At 29.5% G+C, this 19,293-nt stretch overlaps 5 protein-coding genes and 1 non-coding gene across 7 annotated transcripts; 5 read left to right on the forward strand and 1 right to left on the reverse strand.

Annotated features, from left to right (window-relative positions):
- The first annotated feature begins 52 nt into the window (after positions 1-52).
- LOC145746064 (RWD domain-containing protein 4-like) lies at positions 53-847 on the forward strand. Its single transcript, XM_082564247.1, has one exon. The coding sequence runs from the start codon at positions 76-78 to the stop codon at positions 625-627; it is 552 nt and encodes a 183-aa protein (XP_082420373.1). The 5' UTR covers positions 53-75; the 3' UTR covers positions 628-847.
- A 17-nt stretch (positions 848-864) lies between these two features.
- Positions 865-6,805, forward strand: LOC145746063 (protein O-glucosyltransferase 1-like). Its single transcript, XM_082564246.1, has 9 exons — positions 865-961; positions 1,074-1,305; positions 1,554-1,689; positions 2,182-2,303; positions 2,521-2,680; positions 2,950-3,008; positions 3,144-3,368; positions 3,653-4,253; positions 6,706-6,805. Exons 1-8 carry the CDS (start codon positions 889-891, stop codon positions 3,813-3,815), a joined length of 1,170 nt encoding a protein of 389 aa, XP_082420372.1. The 5' UTR covers positions 865-888; the 3' UTR covers positions 3,816-4,253; positions 6,706-6,805.
- Positions 4,555-8,499, reverse strand: LOC145746060 (N-fatty-acyl-amino acid synthase/hydrolase PM20D1-like). Of its 2 annotated transcripts, none has more exons than XM_082564243.1 (10): positions 8,235-8,499; positions 7,834-8,069; positions 7,441-7,527; positions 7,139-7,275; positions 6,696-6,815; positions 6,364-6,484; positions 5,964-6,125; positions 5,297-5,465; positions 5,022-5,121; positions 4,555-4,694 (listed from the first exon to the last, which is right to left on the reverse strand). In XM_082564243.1, exons 1-10 carry the CDS (start codon positions 8,497-8,499, stop codon positions 4,562-4,564), a joined length of 1,530 nt encoding a protein of 509 aa, XP_082420369.1. In that variant the 3' UTR covers positions 4,555-4,561. The 2 variants fall into 2 exon arrangements, with proteins under 2 accessions (XP_082420369.1, XP_082420370.1); XM_082564244.1 differs by having other exon boundaries at positions 4,585-4,680.
- A 1,250-nt stretch (positions 8,500-9,749) lies between these two features.
- On the forward strand, positions 9,750-12,031 carry LOC145745273 (survival of motor neuron-related-splicing factor 30-like). Its single transcript, XM_082563293.1, has 5 exons — positions 9,750-10,140; positions 10,367-10,503; positions 11,004-11,177; positions 11,329-11,482; positions 11,596-12,031. The coding sequence occupies exons 1-5, from the start codon at positions 10,018-10,020 to the stop codon at positions 11,731-11,733; spliced, it is 726 nt and encodes a 241-aa protein (XP_082419419.1). The 5' UTR covers positions 9,750-10,017; the 3' UTR covers positions 11,734-12,031.
- Positions 12,032-12,512: 481 nt separating this feature from the next.
- LOC145745382 (mucolipin-3-like) lies at positions 12,513-19,148 on the forward strand. Its single transcript, XM_082563444.1, has 14 exons — positions 12,513-12,827; positions 13,123-13,282; positions 13,422-13,568; positions 13,851-14,026; positions 14,490-14,597; positions 14,964-15,060; positions 15,384-15,593; positions 15,868-16,017; positions 16,181-16,288; positions 16,487-16,617; positions 16,799-16,907; positions 17,360-17,449; positions 17,972-18,111; positions 18,804-19,148. The coding sequence occupies exons 1-14, from the start codon at positions 12,556-12,558 to the stop codon at positions 18,850-18,852; spliced, it is 1,947 nt and encodes a 648-aa protein (XP_082419570.1). The 5' UTR covers positions 12,513-12,555; the 3' UTR covers positions 18,853-19,148.
- Positions 18,644-18,734, forward strand: Trnay-gua (transfer RNA tyrosine (anticodon GUA)). Its single transcript is given in 2 exon segments — positions 18,644-18,680; positions 18,699-18,734. It is a non-coding gene; the product is annotated as a tRNA-Tyr (tRNA).
- Positions 19,149-19,293: the final 145 nt, after the last annotated feature.

Consider the following 19,293-nt stretch of genomic DNA (forward strand, 5'->3'; position numbering starts at 1 on the left):
TAATATATTGCCAATAAGTATTTTATCCTAATTGTTTTTACTTACAGAAATTAGGAAAAACTTTAAAATTTAAAAATGAGTGAAAATGAAGATCAAGTCGAAGAGCGAGAAGTTTTAATTTCAATCTTCGAGGACGACTCGGCATTTAAACAAATTAACGAATCATGTTACCAATACAAAATCGGGGAGGATGGAGACCCGAAATCTTTTTTACTAGAGTTCAAATGGCCCCCTGAGTACCCAAACTGTGCCCCTGAAATTAATTTAAACGCTTTCTACAATAATCATATTATAAGCGATGTAAAATGCTCTATTTTAAAAACTTTAAATACTGAATGTGAGTCTATGTTAGGAGAAGCAATGATATATACTTTAATAGATTTTGCCAAAGATAATCATGAAGAATTAATGGCTGACCAACCTTTGCAAGTCGCTAAGGTTATAGAAGCACCTAAAGAACAGTTAGTAGCTGTGAAGAAGGAGAAAAAAGAACAATTAACAAAAGCACAGAAGCGAAAATTAGCCGATCGAGTAAATGTATATGGAGAGAAACCGAGAGGATGGAATTGGGTCGATCCGATTAAACATTTGTCACAAACTGGTCGCCAACCAGAAAATGATTCTTAACTTGAAATTTTTATTGTATTTTCTTAAGATTGCAGTTCCATTTTTAAAGATAATGTTAGACACAATTAAAAAGTAAAGTAATAAAGGTTTAATTTTTGACCCTACTTAAGATTTTTAAGGTATTTTGTACATCCTATTTTTCTTATATTGTTTTGGCAATTTGAACTGATTTTAAATCTTAAAAATAGACAAACACTATAAAGACTATTATATTAACATTTTTACTATTGTTTTCATAGTTTATTTATAAAATAGATTAAAATGATGTCCATAAAGGTGATATGGTTTGTCCTTGCAATTTCAACATTATTTACAATTATTAACAGCTCTTCGGGTAATTAAAAATTAAGTGTTATATTTGTACAGTTATAAATATAAAATCTGTTTTTGTTCTTAATAGATTTTTTGTTGTGTTCTTTTCTAAATTAAGTTGTAATTTTGCACAGAAAATCGGTGGCAACAATATCTTGATATAATAGAAGTAGCCACGAAGGAATATACTCCTTGTAAAAGTGGTTGCACTTGCCATGCAGATGTAATAACAAATGATTTAAAAGTATGGACGGACAAGGGAAATATCACTAAAGAAGATATGAAAAATGCTCTTGAAAATAACGTTCATTACCAAATTATGAATCACAAAATGTACAGACAAGATGACTGTTTATTTCCAAGCAGGTAACATATTTTTTAGTAAACTACAAAATGTCAAAATAGTCAATTAGTCTAAGTTAAACACAAATTTATGTTTTACACAGTTTAAATTTTATGTTTCAATTCCATGTATTATGTTTTAAGTCCATGTTCTACATTAAAAATAAAAGAAAATTAAACAGAGTTGAAAAAAAATTTATGTTATTATTTAAAAAATAAATAAAGCATACCAAATCTTATTTGAAACTTATTAAAATTAATTTACTTTAAAGGTGTTCAGGAGTTGAGCATTTTATTATGCAAATCATTGATGACTTACCTGATATGGAATTTGCTTTAAACGTTCATGATTGGCCGAAGTCGATGAAATTTAAACCCCCAAAACCTGTGTTGTCATTCAGCAAAGAGGTTAGTTGATTTTACAATTTTTTCTTGTAAAAATTGTCGATTATTTTGTTTTGTATTTGCATCAAGCTATATAACATATTTATTATAGAGCAAAATGTATACTAAATTTAACAGGAAGCGTGGGTAGTGGTAAGAACACTTGCTAAACCACACATGGGGTCGTGGGTTCAATCCCCACTGCTCTCATGCTGTAGTGCTCTTAAGTAAGGCGCTATAAACGGTATAAACTCCTGCTGAGCCAGCGCTTAATCAGCAGTATAATTATGGGGCAATTATAGTCTCTATAATATCCCAAACTGCCACAGGTAACTCGAGACTGGGTCGGAGTAACTGATGTTACTCTATGTTTAAGTTGCACATTCGACTTTTCCACATCGAGGATAAAGATATATACAAAAAAAAGTAGTTCAAACCAAATACATATTTTGGGAAAATTATCATGTAAGTCACAAAGCCTAGAAAATAACTTAAATTAACCTACATCATATTCAGGAGAAAAGACACTGGGATATCATGTATCCAGCTTGGACATTCTGGCAAGGAGGACCAGCAGTTTGGCCTCTTTATCCAAAAGGACTGGGTAGGTGGGACTTGATAAGAAAAGATTTGGAAAGGTAGTTTTTTTAACTAACTTATTTTTTATTGCCTTGTAAAGTTTATTATAAGTAAACCAGTGGAGTTATAGGTTAATTTAAAAGATTTTGTTGTGCTTTTTTAACACATATAAACTAAAGTTGTATCATATATAATATTAGCCTCTAATGCCATAGAAAAAACTGTAAGTTTATTGAATATGTTCTTGCTATTTTTAACATTTTTTTTAATTCACAGCAAAGCAAAGGAGTTTCCGTGGTCAAAGAAAGAAAATATTGGATTTTTTCGGGGCTCGAGGACAAGCAGTCAGCGTGATCCCTTGATCTTGTTATCCAGAGAAAAACCAGAGTTAATTGATGCCCAGTATACTAAAAATCAAGCTTGGAAATCCAAAGAGGTAAAAAAAAAATTTAAAATCAGATTTTATTGAGTAGAAACACCTGACCCTTATGGATGAAATTTTAATTGTTGTAGTATGGTTAAACCTTCCCACCACAAACAACATTTTGTTGTTTTTATAAGCCTATAAATTGGATAGATATATATTGTTCACTAAACTCCATTGTAAATAGATTTTGTATAGGTCAATTTTTGGCAAAATCTAGTTTTTCAGGAATGTTTTATAGGTTTTATTTGTTATTTTTTTAAATAAATTGATGTTTTTAGGACACTTTAGGTGCGGAGCCAGCTGAAAATATCCATTTAGTTGACCACTGCAAATACAAGTGAGTTTTAATTCTATAAATTATCTTTAAAATATTATTCTGTTAAAACATTTTTCTTTTTGCATGAGAATATATAATAGCTAAAAAGTGAACTTAAGCTATGCTATTTTTAATACAAATATTTAATTTTTTCAGGTATTTGTTTAATTTCCGAGGAGTTGCCGCCAGTTTTCGACTAAAACATTTATTCATGTGCGACTCTCTTGTATTCCATGTTGGTAATGATTGGTTGGAGTTTTTCTACCCAGCTTTAAAACCCTGGGTTCATTATATTCCGGTTTCAACCGGTTTGCATGAGGTGGAAGAATTACTTTTGTTTGCAAAGGAAAATGATGAAGTTGTAAAAAAGATTGCAAACAGGTAAAAAGAGTTTTTTATTTTTATCCTCATTGTGGGAAGATTAAATTCTGAACCTAAAGTCCCCTAGAGTGACATTTTTTGTCTTGACCCGGTCTCAGGTTAGCTTTGCCAGTTTGGGAAATATTTGTGGGCTATTTAATCTACTAATGTTTGGCTCAGCAAGAGTTACAACTATTAAAGCGCTTTTTTGTAACATTGATTTTTAAGTGTCTTAAAACTTATATTTATTTTATTGAACGCAATTAAATAAAACCCAATTTAAAATATTATAACATTTAATTTAGGGGTCGAAAATTTATCACATCTCGTCTTAAAATGGAGGATGTCACATGCTACTGGAAAAAACTTTTGCTCGAATTCTCAAGTTTATTAAACTATCCAATCGAGCGTAAACATGAACTTAAAGAAATTCCAAAACCGCCTAAAAGTTCAAAAACTGAATTATAAATATCAACATATATATGGGGTATTAATGTTTATTTATTTAGAAAATTTATATTTGCCTAACTCTGGTGCCGAAAACTGCCTTTAACTGTTACTGTATTATTTATATTTCACAATTCATTTCGCCAATTATTATTCCAATGAAACATTTTATATATATTTATAATCAAATTTATTTAATTATGTTCAAACGTTGAAATTCTGTATGTTTTTCGTAGAATTTTTGTTGCAAATTTAAAATTCTTGTGCACTTTTGCGAAACTGAAGCTTTGTATAAACATGGTGATTTTGTACTCATAATATTATAACGTACAATGTAACTGGACCATTTAAATTATAATAACGATGTTTTGTATATTTCAGAGGTTAGGTTGTAACATAATTTTAAAATGCACCGAAGAAAGAAAATTAAAATCTTTAATGACTTAGAGTTTTGAACAGGTAAGATATAAATTCTTCAAATTTAAATATTAGGAAACACTATTTTATATAATAAGTATAAACTTTACAACCTTTTTTTTTAATTAAGTTACCGAACAAGGTAAATTTCACCTTTTTTTTTAATAATAAATACTCAAAATAATCCCACAAAAAACTGCACTAAAATAGGTAAATAAACTTTACATTTATGAAGTTTAAATTTTATTTCGCATATACAATTGTATAGAATATAAAGTAGCATAAATAAAACGAATTGCATAAAAATTACATCCATGAAATAGATAAGTTAATAAACGCCAGTGTAATGTTTACAATTCTGCAGAATCATGTGATTTAGGTTCAACTAGAATATCATTATCAGCATTAAGCATAATATGGTAGTAAAAATTCATTTGTTTTTCGAAGCTATCTTTAGAAATTCGTTCGTCTTTACCATGGATCCTTACAAAAAATAAAAATATTGTTACTTTTTTGTCATATTTAGTTATCCTAAACATAGAGCAACATCAGTTGCCCCAACCCAGTTTCAAGTTAACTTTGACAATTTGAAATATTATTATTTAAAATTGCCGAATAATTATGCTACTGATTAAATATTGGATTAGCAGGGGTAAATACCGTTTATTGCACCTTACTTAAAGGCACTACAGCATAAAATCATGGGGGAACGAGCTCAGGACCTCAAGTAGTGAAGGCAAGTGTTCTGACCACTACACCACGCTGCTGGAATTTTATATAATTTTTTTTAGTAAAGTAAATATCTCTTACATAGTAACTTCTTTTGTCTTTAAAACTATTGGAGTAACTCGGTAAATTGATTTGGTAAAGTTAAGGTAATGGTTTGTATCGGTATTCGCAGTGTTGGTAGCTATAAAAATAAATAAAATAATAAAAGTTTAATAAATATAAAATAATAAAAACAATCGAAAAATTTACAAACTCCTAGTCCGTTGCTTTACCCAAAATTACCAAGTATAAAAATGATTAAAATTTAGACTTTAAAGATATATTTTTTGCCCTTTTTTTAACTTTTTTTTCAATACCTGGGACTGGTACTGCGTCTGGAAAAACTTGCCTTACACTTTTATCTATGACGTAATAAGCCCGATCCTTTGTTACATCATGAGGTGCTACGGGGTGAGGGTTGACACCATACTCCACGTGGATTTTAACCCTATCGTCATTTATAACACGATGCGCATGATCTATGACCTTTAAAAAAAAACAATTGTAAAAAAAAGTGATTTAAAAAATTATGAAGAATAAAAATTATGAAGAATAAAGAATACTGTTTTGTATACATAATTAGCCATTTGTTTTTATATATAAAACCGCCTAAATTTATTTAATTTATACATACATTAAAATATAATCTAATACTCTACTTCCGTAAATTAAAATTAGGAAATCCGTTTTAACCGGAAGCGTGGTGTAGTGATAAGAACACTTGCTACACAACATAAGGTCGTGGGTTCAACCCCCGCTGCTCTCATGCTGTAGTACCCTTAAGTAAGGCGCTATAAACGGTATGAACTCCTACTTAATCAGCAGCTTAATTAACGAACAATTATAATCTATAATATCCCAAACTGCCACAGGCAACTCGAGATTGGGTCGAGGTAACCTATGTTATTCTATGTTTAAGTTGCGCATTCGACCTTCCCACATCGAGGATAAAGATGTATACAAAAAATAAATGATCGTTTATACCTCTTGTATAGTTTGGCTAGGATGTATTCTGAAATTACCAAGTGCCCATGCTGTTGGTGGAACAACATTAGCTTTCAAACCTCCGTTTATCATTGTGATAGCAGTCGTTGTTCTAACTAGACCCTGGGTCATTCCCTTGGCCATGAATCGACCAACCAAAGGCTGTAAAAGAATTATAAAAAAATTATATTAAAAAAAAAAATTAATATTAATTTATTATAAAAAAAATTTTTATATCACATAAAAAGCGTTGTTAAGGCATATTTTATTACCGTTTATAATTTAATGACCTGTAGCTAAGTTTTAATTTCTTATTCAGTTAAAAGTTTTGTCAAAAATTAATATTAAAATATCTTGAAAAAAACGATATAATTTTGTCAAAAGTTAACGTTTAAAATACCTTAAAAAGCCACAAATTAGAGCAAATAACGTTCAACGGAAAACCCATGTCTAATGAGATACTTTCAATAAAATCTTGTGTTAATTGATCAAATATAATATCCAGTACGTTAGACTCCAACCTTTGTAAAATAAATTAAAAAATGGGATATTATTAACAGTTAAAATTTGGTGAAAAGCTGAAATATTGCTAAAAAGAACAGTTAATAAATAAGGAAATCAATTAAAAAAATAAAAATCTTTTATACACTATATTAATCTTCCAAAAATCGATTCAAATTTTTAATTTTTTTTTCAAGAAAACTTTGTTTACTCCAAATTTTCTTATATTACTTTGTTATAGCGGCTGCTAGGATTCCAATACTTGTTTGTGTGGGTGGAGCAGAAGAATGACCTCCGTCGACATGTACAGTGAAGTTCAGATTTAAAAACCCTTTCTCCGTGACTCCTATGCTATAATACAAGCATTGTAATATATCAACCATTGTTTACCTAGGTATATTAAGTATATAGGAACGCGGTCTTTACATCCCTCGAGATAGCATTGGTTGGTACCTTTTATGAATGTAATACTTTATTGAAAGAGGCATTTAACGTTATAAAACTAGTTTTATACTGGCTTATACGTGTCCAGTCGATCCGTATTTAGGTATATTCGTACTAGAAATACAGAGACTTTATTACGGTAATTTTGTGTTTTGAAGGCCGGTATTTGCGGACATTGTATAGGACTTGGGTAGTTTCAATGTATGTAATACATTATAGCTTAAACTTACGGAAAAAGGTCGCCTTTGAATCCCGCTATTAAATTCTGCAAGCCCGGTAGCCCCTCGTCTAATAAAAACTCGAGTTCATTGACCCCTCTTCGTTGTAACTCTTTTGCAATATGAGCTGCACCATCAAGACCTTGAACCTTAGCGAAAATAAGCCGTTGTATTGATACGAATTGGCGACAGTTTGATTGCGTTGTATTGCGGTTTAATAACAGCGATTTGTCCAATTATAACTCACCAGTAACATGGAAAAATTTTATGACATACAAGTTTTTGAATTTTAATATAAATTGTAAACTCTTTACCTCTTCGTCGTGACCAAATCCAATAAAAAAACTTCGTTTTGGTTGAATCCCCCTACCCAGCATAAAGTTAAGAGCCTCCAGTTGTGCCTGTACACAAAATATGTAAGCTTGTGCAATACATTTTGAAAACATGCAATAGTTAAGTATATAACATGGGTTGCTGATACAGTTTTATGTGTACGCGACCTATTCGACCTTATTGATTTAAAGCCCGGGCTATGTGATTTAAAAAAGCGGCAACGTAGGAAGTCCAACTATAAATCATTTGTTTAACTTTGGCAAACATAGAATAGATACCTAGAAATTCAGTCATTAGAATTTAAGTTGGATTATAAAAATGCTGATTTTGTATTTGGGATTAAATTGTAACTTAAACCTAAAAAATAAACATACCACTACACAACCCTTGTTGTCCACCGCCCCTCTAGCGTACATGAACCCATTTTCGTCCTCATTGGCGCCGAATCCATCCCATTTCCATTCGTCCTGCACGACTGGTACAACGTCGATGTGCCCAGTCAGCATAAAAGGCAAAAGATTTTTGTCTGACCCTTGAACTGATATTAATAAACTGTATCCGTTGATGATATCTTTACGGACAAAAGGCGATCGAAATATTGCTGGATACGCTAAAAATGGGGGTTTTAAAAGTTATTTGGTGTTTTAAAAACAAGATAATATTATGGTACTTGAAATCTTGCTAAGGACACTTTCTAGAGCACAAAAGTGGGTCGTGTTTATTAAGTGTTCTTTATTAGCAAACTAAAAACCTTATCATTTTAAAAACAACCTACCTTCAATTATGTATTGGACCATATTTCGTAACTCGTGCTTTTCATATTGATGAGGATGATAAGATACAGTTTTAAATTGCAGAGCCTTCCTCAGCCTTGGCCACGATTCGTTAAGATGTATAAAGCCTTCAACCTCGTCTATTTCGCATGGCGTTGGCTGTGGATTTCTTGTTGCTATTAATACAACAGTCCGTAGTGCGCACAGGCAATATAAACCTATAATTGCTACAAATATACCGACTACTATTTTCACTGGCCTTGCCATTATATATCTGTATTAAAAAAGTGCACAGTTGAATACCAAACGAATGTCTTTATTACGAAAAGATAGTCATAAAAAATTACGAAAAGATAGTCATAAAAAAAGTCATGCTCTTTTTTTATTATAAAGCAATACAATTTAAAAAAAAGGCGATTGAGAGAATAGTAAATTGATATTGTTTACATACCAATAACGCATTCTTAGTAGTCTTTACTATAAAACTGTACTGAACCGCGGTATTATAAGGTCGAAAATGATATTTACACTGTTATTACTAAGACTACCTATATCCCTATAACCTTAATGTGACTTAACTTATTTTGAATGCTATCTGAATTGCATTACAACGCTTGTAATGATGTTAGGTCAAATTGCGTGAACCACTAACTAGAAGCGGTTACAGAATTGCACATGGATTTATGACGAACTATTACCGTTGCATAGGAAGCTAAATGATATCAATTATTAACACTATCTGACGTTATAGGTTATGTTGTAATTGACGACGTTCTATAACACTATTTGTGCCTAATAAATATACATTTTTTAAAGTATTGCTGCAGGCATTTAAAGCTTAAGCAAGCCTAACTTGACCTGTAACCAACTAAAATAGAACTTAACGCACATTTTACCTTTGATATTTGGCAAGAAAAACGCCATGTAAGCAAAAATAATGCTGTTATAAGTTCACTTTTTCGATTCTATTACCGAAGTTGGTATGCACATACTTTTTGTTTACCCAGCGAAGCGTTTTATTATTGATGTTAGGCAGATTAGAAGGGCAAATCTGTAAATCGTCAAGACAAATTTTTTTTTTTTTGCATTTTAAGAAATGCGATCACATTTTCTTATACCTTTGCGAACGTATTTTTAACACATAAACCTGTATTGAATATAATATACAAAAATCGCCTTGCCATTTATAGAGAATACTATGATTTTTATAGGCATAATAAAAAGTCACCATCATGAATTGCATTACCGGAAAAATAGAGCTCAATAAAAATAGCGTAGGCACCATTTTGAAGGCCTAAAATAAACCATTTTCTATACTGTGTAACGGCCTATATTGGTAGAGAACAATCAATTTTTATGGACAATAAATAATATATTTAAAATAGATTTTTAAGGTAATGTTTTTTAAATATTGAATTTTTTATAAACTTTTTGGCGGGAGAGACTCAAAGTTTTAACCGATTAATAAAATATTTGATCCCGCTAGGTGGTATGTTTTTTATGTTTAATGACGTCATTAGCCGGACAAACAGAAATAAAAAAATTGACCAAAAACTTGCGAATTAATTACAAAATTAAAGAATTACAGTAAATTAGATTATTAAACAATTAACTTATAATATAGTCTGTCTCACCAGCAACGTATTTGCACGGGTAAAGGCACAAAACAAATTAGAAAAGCCAGTTTTTGTCAGTTTGTCATTATCGTTTTTCTTGTCAGCTTGTACAAATCACAAGTAAAATCTCAAATTTCCATTTCAACTTACCCACTGCCATAGTTTTATAATGGCTGAAGAACTAGCGTCTGGTTTAGAAAGTTACAAAGTCCAACTTTCTCAAGTGGAAGCTGCGTTAGAGGAAGACCCAGAAAATGATGAACTTATGAAACTTAAGCAAGATTTATTGGAGGTTTGTGTAAAATCTGTGTAAATTTACTAATTTTTATAATTGTGTTTTTAAAGAGATTTTATGTGAATTATTATAATTTGAAAAACTGTATATATCATTTTTACTTTTTGAACATCCGTAAATTGTAGTTTATTGATTGTTAATAGATTTAAATGTTGGTAATACCTAATGTAGCTTTTAATTCAACCAAATTATTGTAAAAAATCGTTTTTTTTTATGCATTTAGGTTATTCAACTCACAGTAGATTTAGTTGGTTTAGAGGAAACTAAAAATGAACCAAGTTCCACAAACACAACAAAGTCAAAATCATCAAAATGGAAGAAAGGAGATCGATGTCTAGCTATTAAACAAGATGATGGAAAGTAAGTATTTAATTCTTTTGAATATTTTATAGGGTTATTTAGGTTAAAGGTTATTCCAAGTAACAACATATAAAATAGTGATAATTATTGTGGTATTTAAAGAATTAATAAATGCAAAAAATTTTTGAAATCCAGATTTTAAGTGGTTCTAAGAGAACTTTTAACATTTTTTTTGTATGTATCTTTATTCTCGATGTGGGAAGGTCGAATGCGCAATTTAAACATAGAGTAACATCAGTTACTCCGACTCAGTCTCGAGTTGCCTGTGGCAGTTTGGGATATTATAGATTATAATTGCCCGATAATTATACTGCTGATTTAGTGCTGGCTCAGCAGGAGTTTATACTGTTTATAGCGCCTTAATCAAGGACGCTACAGCATGAGATCAGTGGGGATTGAACCCACGACCTTATGGTGGTGTAGCAAGTGTTTTTACCACTACACCACGCTGCCGGTTTGCTGTACCTATAAAAATATATATAAATAACGCAATTTTCTAGATATTATCAAGCTGTTATTGAGGATATTCTACCTGAGAGTGATTCTATTGTTGTTCATTTTCCTGATTTAAAAGTATCGGATATGTGTAAAATATCGTGTCTACAACATTTACCCGATGACGGAGGAAAAATAATTCCTGCTGCTCCAAACCCCAAAACTAAAGCTTTACAAAAGTAAGTTAATAAAATTTTCATATATTTTAAGTTTTTTCAGTTTAAAATCTCCTATTCTTGCAGTGCTAACTGTAGTTAATGGTTATTAAGTTTTGCATCTACATATTAGTAGTGTAGGTTTTGTATTTGTTAACTATTTAATGTTTTATAGAAAAGAAGAAATGGCTCAACAAAGAGAATATAGAAAACAGAAAAACTTAAAAAAGAAACAACGTGCAAAGGCAAAAGAAGCCGAATCAGAAATCTCAAAAACAAAATGGCTTGATTTTAATAAAAAAACATTTTCAAAAACAGGAAAAGGAAAAGTATGTCAATTTCCATTAGTTTTAAATTATAAATGCCCTTAATTGAGAACTTAAAAAAGGTTATTTGTTATAAAGAGCTTGTTTAAAATCTTGCTAAAATCGTGTTTTTTTAGGTGAAAAAAAGTATTTTTGCTTCACCCGAAGGAGCCTTGGGTAAAGTTGGTGTAGGAACTTGTGGAACGGCTGAAAAGAAGATGACAAAGTTTGATCACGGAGCTAAATATAATGCCCGACATCTTATACCAAAGTGACATAAAAACAATATCTTGTTAATGTTTAAATTGGTAATTTCAAAGATGTAGAAAAAAAGTTTTTAATTGGAAAAAAAACTTTAAAAATGTCATTTAATCAAACTTCTGGTATTTTGTTTTACTAAATAACATGTTTTTTGTTTAAATAATGTAGCAAGCATGATTTGTTTGTGTGTATTGGGATTAGTTTAAAATAATTAAAGGTTATGTTGGAATTAAGATAATGTTTTTACACTTTTTTAACTGATCTCGAATATTTTTATTCCGAGGATTTCTTTGTTTTTGTAATAAATTCATTTTATAATAAAACTATTCTGTTTATAATATATAAAATCGGAGAATAATATTCTGTAACTGCAAATAAGTTTAAATTTGGGATTTACTTTTTTAATAAATTTCTGTAATGAGGATAAACTATTAAATTTTAAAGTTTTGATCTGAACGGTTGAGTAGTTAAAAATGACGTCGTTTTAAAAACAAAGTAAATCAGCTGAGTTTACAAATCATGAGACAACAAATATTACAAAAGATTTAATCGTATTTGTGCTGCGTCAATATATAAAATAATTTACCAAATAAGTGCAATTAAATATAAAAATTCGATAGCAAAAGTGTTAATTAAGTTTTTACCAAATAGTTTTTTCGATTTTTTGTACTAAACATAACTAAAGCAGAAAATATATAAAATTAATGCAATTATTTTTTAGCAACGTAAGCAAGGCAATATTAATCAATAATAGTATTTAATTATTTACTTTTTATCTTAGAAAATAGGAAAAAATATATATAAGAAAGTTAATTATTTTAACGTTAATAATCATAATGGAACAAGTAGAAGATGATGCTGCTTTTTTAATACCCAATGATTCCAACCATCAAATTGAAGAAGACCCAACAATAACTATACCTCCTGTTAATGGGGATTTACCGGTTAATGTTCACGAACATGTTAGAATAAGTCAACCTAAACGAAGAAATGTAATTCAAAGAGTGAAAGAAAAATGTCAAAATTGTTGCACAAACTTGTGCAGTGGAATTGATGATATGACTACGTGTGAGAATTCAGAAAATGTTTATGGACATATGGAAAGATGGTAAGAATATTATACTTCGATAATTATATATATTTATTTATCTTCGATGTGGGAAAGTCGATTTTCCAAACTAAACATGGAGTAACATTTGTTACCCTAATCCAGTCTCCAGTTGCATTTGGCAGTTTGGGATATAAAAGACTATAACTGTCTGATAATTAAGGTTAAGTATTGGCTCAGCAGGAGTTTATACCGCTTATAGCGCCTTACTTAGGATGCTACAGCATGAGAAGTGGGGATATATTATATATCTATATTTGTTAGTGCTTCATATATTTAATTTTTGTTGTTTTAGTACTTCTACTGCTTCTGGGGTTTGCACAAGAACAGAAGGCAGAATAAGAAAAGAATTAAAATATTTTTTTATGAATCCCTGCCAGAAACACAAAGCCAGAAAAAGAAAACCATTTAAACTCACAATTCAAATTGTAAAAATTGCCTTAGTTACAATGCAGGTAAAAACCATAAAAGTATAAGTGTATATAGTTAATACTATGTAATGTTCTTTTTTAAATATACAGTTATAGTTAAAAAAATAATCCCAAAATATTAAAGTCCTCTAAAAAATAAGACTTAAAAAATATTGATTTCTAGTTGATATTGTATGGTGGTAACAATCAAGAAAGAGTTGCATTTATGAACGATAATTTAGATGTTTTAAACAACAACCTACTACTTAACCAAACTGCTATTTTTAATCGACAAAGTTTATATAAACAGATCAACCACATACGGAAAAAGGTTATTTTTATATTTATTTATATTTTTATTGTTTTGTTTTTATGTAATGTTGTTATTCTATTTAAGCTTATGTAATTTGTTGTGTAATTAAAAATAGAAGTGTCAACAAATTATATTTCTGATTAACAGAAAAAATAATACAATTGAAATATCAACTAAGCAGTTTGTTAATGCTCAAAAAGTGATTTAAAATTAAAAGCACTTATACAAATTGAAATTCTGCAGTTTGCCCAATTTTTGTCATTTTTGTATAATTGTATTAACTTGTTTTTATTGATTTAGTTTAATGATATGGAGAATTCATCCATCGGTATATACGAGTTTGCACCAGTAGATAATGTTAACTTACAATGTGATTTACCACCAGAGTACATAAATAATGAACCTAAATTCATTCTGATGGTAGCAGATGAAAGGGTTGTAACTAATGAGTGTATTTCAAAGCAGAGTAGTGTTAAGTAAATCTAATTTATTTTGTAGCAATATTTTAATATAAATTCTTACCATTTTGTCATTACTATAGTGATAACCCTCTGTCGTCACCAAAAAAACGGCAGCATGGTGTAGTGGTAAGAACACTTGCTACACCACACATGGGGTTGTGGGTTCAATCCCCACTGCTCCCATGCTGTAGCGCCCTTGAGTAAGGCGATATAAACGGTATATACTCCTGCTGAGCCACCAATTAATTAGCAGTATAATTATCGGGCAATTATAATCTATAATATTCCAAACTGCCACAGGCAACTCGAGACTGGGTCGGGGTAACTGATGCTACTCTATGTTTAAGTCGCGCATTAGACTTTCCCACATCGAGGATAAAGATATATACAAAAAAATACATTTTTACATATTTTTGTATTTAAATAGCATACACTAAATAGGTTAATATGAAAATATTAAAATTATGATTTGTTTTAGAAAATGTTTGGTTTTAAAAGCTTGGAACCAAACTGAGCACGGATCTCATTTATTGTTGGAATCTGTCCCTCTACATAATGGTTCACTTTATCATATTGATTTTGCTCGGTAAGACAAATAAAAATTGTGTTTAAATTTATTTAATGTGTTTGTTTTTTATTACGTGTGTACATGAACAATATGTATACATACCAGGCAATTTCAATATGTATAAATATACATTATTACTGGTGTGAATGCTTACATTATTTTAAAAATTAAGGGTAAAAAAATATTAGTTTTGATCTAATTAAAATTTTCAATTATGACTCATTTATTTTTTTCTTATTTTAAATGAAGGAAATGAATTAGTAACTGTACTGGCATAATTTAAATTCAATATATTACATAGGCTTTTTATTTGTATTTAAATATTCATTTTTACTTTGATTGATATTTATTTATTTTAAACCAAGGTAAATATTTTCTTTTTAGTTTGAACAAGTTGAAATTGCATTTTGGTTTAAAAACTCAGCATTTATGGGTTTCTCACAGTTATTACAAAACTGAATGTTATAACATTACAAGCACAGTAAGTAAACCTTATTTACTATTGTGAAATTGATATTTTTAATTTGTTGTTTTGTGATTTAATCTTTTTATCAAATGTGCACTTTTTTAGGTTTGTAACTTTGATTGTTTTGTAATGCCCAAGGTCAATGGTTTAATTCTTACTGCTGGCCTTTAATAATAAATTTAAATATTGTGTTTTAAGTTATAATCTGTGTTAAAAAGCACATGGTAAAAAATATAATTTAAAGAACGATATATTAAATTTACACGACCCAATGGAAAGGAAATATTACCCAAAACTTATTAAGGTTGAATTAATCAAATTTTTTTATGTTATTTTAGGTTTCTTTAGACAACTCTGCACATAGTGGTAAAATCCTACAAAGACTTGCAACTCAGTTTTACTTAACCGAGCATAATTGTGATTGTGATGAAGATATTATTCCTACCTTTGTTGTTATTTTATCTCTAGATGTTTTTATTATACTAGTTTGTTGTATTTCAATTCTTTTATGCACCAGATCTCTATGGAGGGCCCAAAGGTTAAGAAGGGTAATTAGTTTAAATTTTTTTTAAAGAATAAAACACACAACTTTAATATAAATTATTTTCTTAAATATTCCAAACTGTCAAAGTCAACTCGAGACTGGGTCGGGATAACTGATGTTACTTTATGTTTAGGTTGTGAAGTTGACCTTCCCACATCGAGGATAAAGATATATATAAAAAAAGGAAAAAATAGTCACCTAATAAATAGACAACATATTTGTCTAGTAAAAAATCAATTTTTCCTGTCAAATTTTTATTTAAATATTTTATTTGTTAGTCTTTTGAACGATTTTACCTCAAAAACCATGATAAGAGATTGAATTGGTGGACAAAGTTAGAGTTCTTTAACGGATGGTATTTCCTTATTATTATCAGTGATATTTTAACCATACTGGGATCAATAACAAAGATAATGAACCAATTTCAGGCAAGCTACCTTAAAAACTATCAACTAATTTTAATATACTGCTATTATCGCACATAAAGTGTTGTTGTATTATGTTCTATATATACAAAACAGTTTATAGCGTTTATAGTCCCCCAACAGTTTATAGGCCTTTATTTTTTAAACTTTTGATATATTTTTGTAGGACAATGGAGTAGTGAATTATGATGCATGTAGTTTGTTCCTTGGGATTGGTTGCCTGTTTGTCTGGGTTGGTGTACTTAGATTTGTTGGCTACTTTCACCAATATAATGTAAGTCATTTAGAAATTTTACACCTACATGTATATGTACAAAAAATAAACAGTGTTTTTCTTTTATAGCTTAAGGCTGAAAAATGTACCTTAAAAAGTAGATATACCTTTTATGTATTCAAAAATAATATAACTTTAGAGATATGATTTTGATAGCGTGAATTTTAAATCTTTTAACTTAATGGATTTTTTTTTTAGTTATTGGTTTTAACATTAAAGAAGTCAACACCTCATGTGTTAAGGTTCATGGTTTGTGCATCTTTACTTTATCTTGGGTTCGTATTCTGTGGCTGGATTGTATTAGGTCCATATCATCATAAATTTAGAAGGTAAAAAATCAGATTTTCTGTAAGTTTTTAAACAATTAAAAAAATATACAACAAGGTTAGAAGATATAAAATCTATACTGAAAAGAATTTTTTATTTTTAATAGTATATCATCAATTTATTTTGTAATGTTAGTTTTATACTAGTTTATATTCACCATCATGTCTTTTTTAATGTTTTTAGTATTATAGTAACATCTGAGGCGTTATTTTCTCTTATTAATGGAGATGATATGTATATGACATATGAAGAAATGTCTAAAACTAGTAGCCTAGCATGGGGCTTCTCACAGGTACAAATAAACTCTATACTTATAATAAACTATTAACCGGCAGTGTGGTGTAGTGGTAAGAACACTTGCTACACCACACATAAGGTCGTGGGTTTAATCCCCACTGGTCTCATGCTGTAGCGCCCTTGAGTAAGGCGCTATAAACGGTACAAACTCCTGCTGAGCCAGCACTTAATCAGCAGCATAATTATCGGGCAATTATAATCTATAATATCCCTAACTGCCACAGGCAACTCGAGACTGGGTTGGAGTAACTGAAGTTGCTCTTTGTTTAAGTTGCGCATTCGACTTTCCCACAGCGAGGATAAAAATATATTCAAAAAAAAGAAAACTTAACACTCTTTACATGAGTACATGTAATAATATGTGGGTATGTGATACATTAAATATATATATTTGTTTTTAATTTTTAATGTAACTTGTGTTAATCAAACTTATTTATTTGCTTTTAGATATACCTGTACCTTTTCATCTCCTTATTTATTTATATGGTCCTCAGTTTATTCATTGCAGTTATAATGGAGACATATGAAACTATAAAGGTAAAAATTTTATTGTTTTTATACAAGGGATTTTGAAATGTTTGGTTAACAAAGATGATGTAATGTGTCAATAACCTTGTGATATTTTATTTAAACATTTATGTGTTATTACAACAACTAAAACAAATTAAGTTTAAATATTTATAACTTGCAACAGAGTCATATATTTTTAATGGTTTAACTATCACATGACCGATGATATTATTTTCTAACTCACTTTAATTTTGGCAAGTTTTACTCACAAAAATATAGGAGTTAATATAGAGACAAAGTTTTACGTTAATATTCCCAATTTGTTTATTTGTTGAGCCTGTTGTATTGTTTATTAACCTGACAATGGGTTTATAATTAAAACAAGCTGCAGTAGTTATCAAACCCGGTACCTCTTTCTTTAATATTTCCAAAGTCAGTTTCTAATTGGTAAGAAAAAAATTATTTAATTCTTATCCATTTATGCAGTAAACCAGTGCCTTTTAACTCTTCGTGTATTAATACATTAAAATATTTTTCGTAATATTTTAGGAGTGGCAAGAAAAGGGGTTTCCTGCTCAATCAGAACTTCAAAAATTCATCGCAGAGGGGGAGCCTGATAACGAGGATTTTTCTTATTTTGCATCGGATACTTATTGCTGTTGTTGCTTGTATCATAACAACGACCCAGAGTAAGCATTTAAATTCCTTTTTAATATTTTTACTTTATTTATTTATTTATTCTTGATGTGGGAAAGTCAAATGTGCGACTTAAACATAGAGTAACATCAGTTAAACATAGAGTACCCAGACCCAGTCTCAAGTTACCTTAAGCAGTTTGGGATATTAATGATTATAATTGCTCTATAAGTAAGCTGCTGATTAATTGGTAACTAAGTATGAGTTTATACCGTTTATAGCGCCTTTCTATTTAATTTATTGTTTTTTAATTAAAAATATTTTTGATTTATATGACTTAATTTAAAACCAATTTTATGTAACTTGTTAAATTTAAATGCTTATATTTAAAGCAAACTAATATGCTGGCACGTTATTATAAAAAACAGTAGTGTTTACACAGTTTATTTACTTTGTATTATTGCTCTAATATTATGTAATTATACTTAGTACGTCATTATAATCACGCGTTAATTAGCTCTTACGTATGCTCAAGTACTTAGTCTGCTTTCAATGTGTTGTAAGTTTAGCAACGTTTAAAATGTCCCTTCGATAGCTCAGTTGGTAGAGCGGTGGACTGTAGCGTTATAATAACCCAGAAATCCATAGGTCACTGGTTCGACTCCGGTTCGAAGGACTTTTTTATTTTTACGAAAAATTGAATTTTTTTTTAAATTTTTCTTTTATTTGACCTTTCTTTTTTTAGCATCGTCACGGACGAAGAGACGACAGATGACGAAGAAATTGTGGCCTAAAATGATTTAATTTTTATTAAAATCAAAATTGTAGCAATAAAAATATCACTGTTCTTGTAAATTTCTATTTCTATGTACTTTTAAACTTATCATTAAGCCATCTAAAGCAATTGTACTATAATAAACTTGTTCAAAATCCGACCTATTTTTCTTTTAATATCTACTCTTAGTTATTTTACGATTAGATTTTTTTAAATTGCCTAAATTACACTACAACATAAATTTGAAAATTTCTTTCTATCTTAATTGTACTTCATTTATTTACTCTTAGTTGTAATTCAATAATCATTTAAATTTCTTGCCTATTAACAATGTAAAAATTCATTTTACATTTTATAGCCCATATTTATCATTTCGTTATTTTTATTAAAAGTTCTTTTTAAATTTAACTTTAGAGTTTGTCAAAACATGTAGACATATTACATTAGCTATTAGTTAATT

The sequence above is a fragment of the Corella eumyota genome, chromosome 3 (genome assembly GCF_963082875.1).
Source record: "Corella eumyota chromosome 3, kaCorEumy4.1, whole genome shotgun sequence".
NCBI classification, from domain to species: Eukaryota; Metazoa; Chordata; class Ascidiacea; order Phlebobranchia; family Corellidae; genus Corella; species Corella eumyota.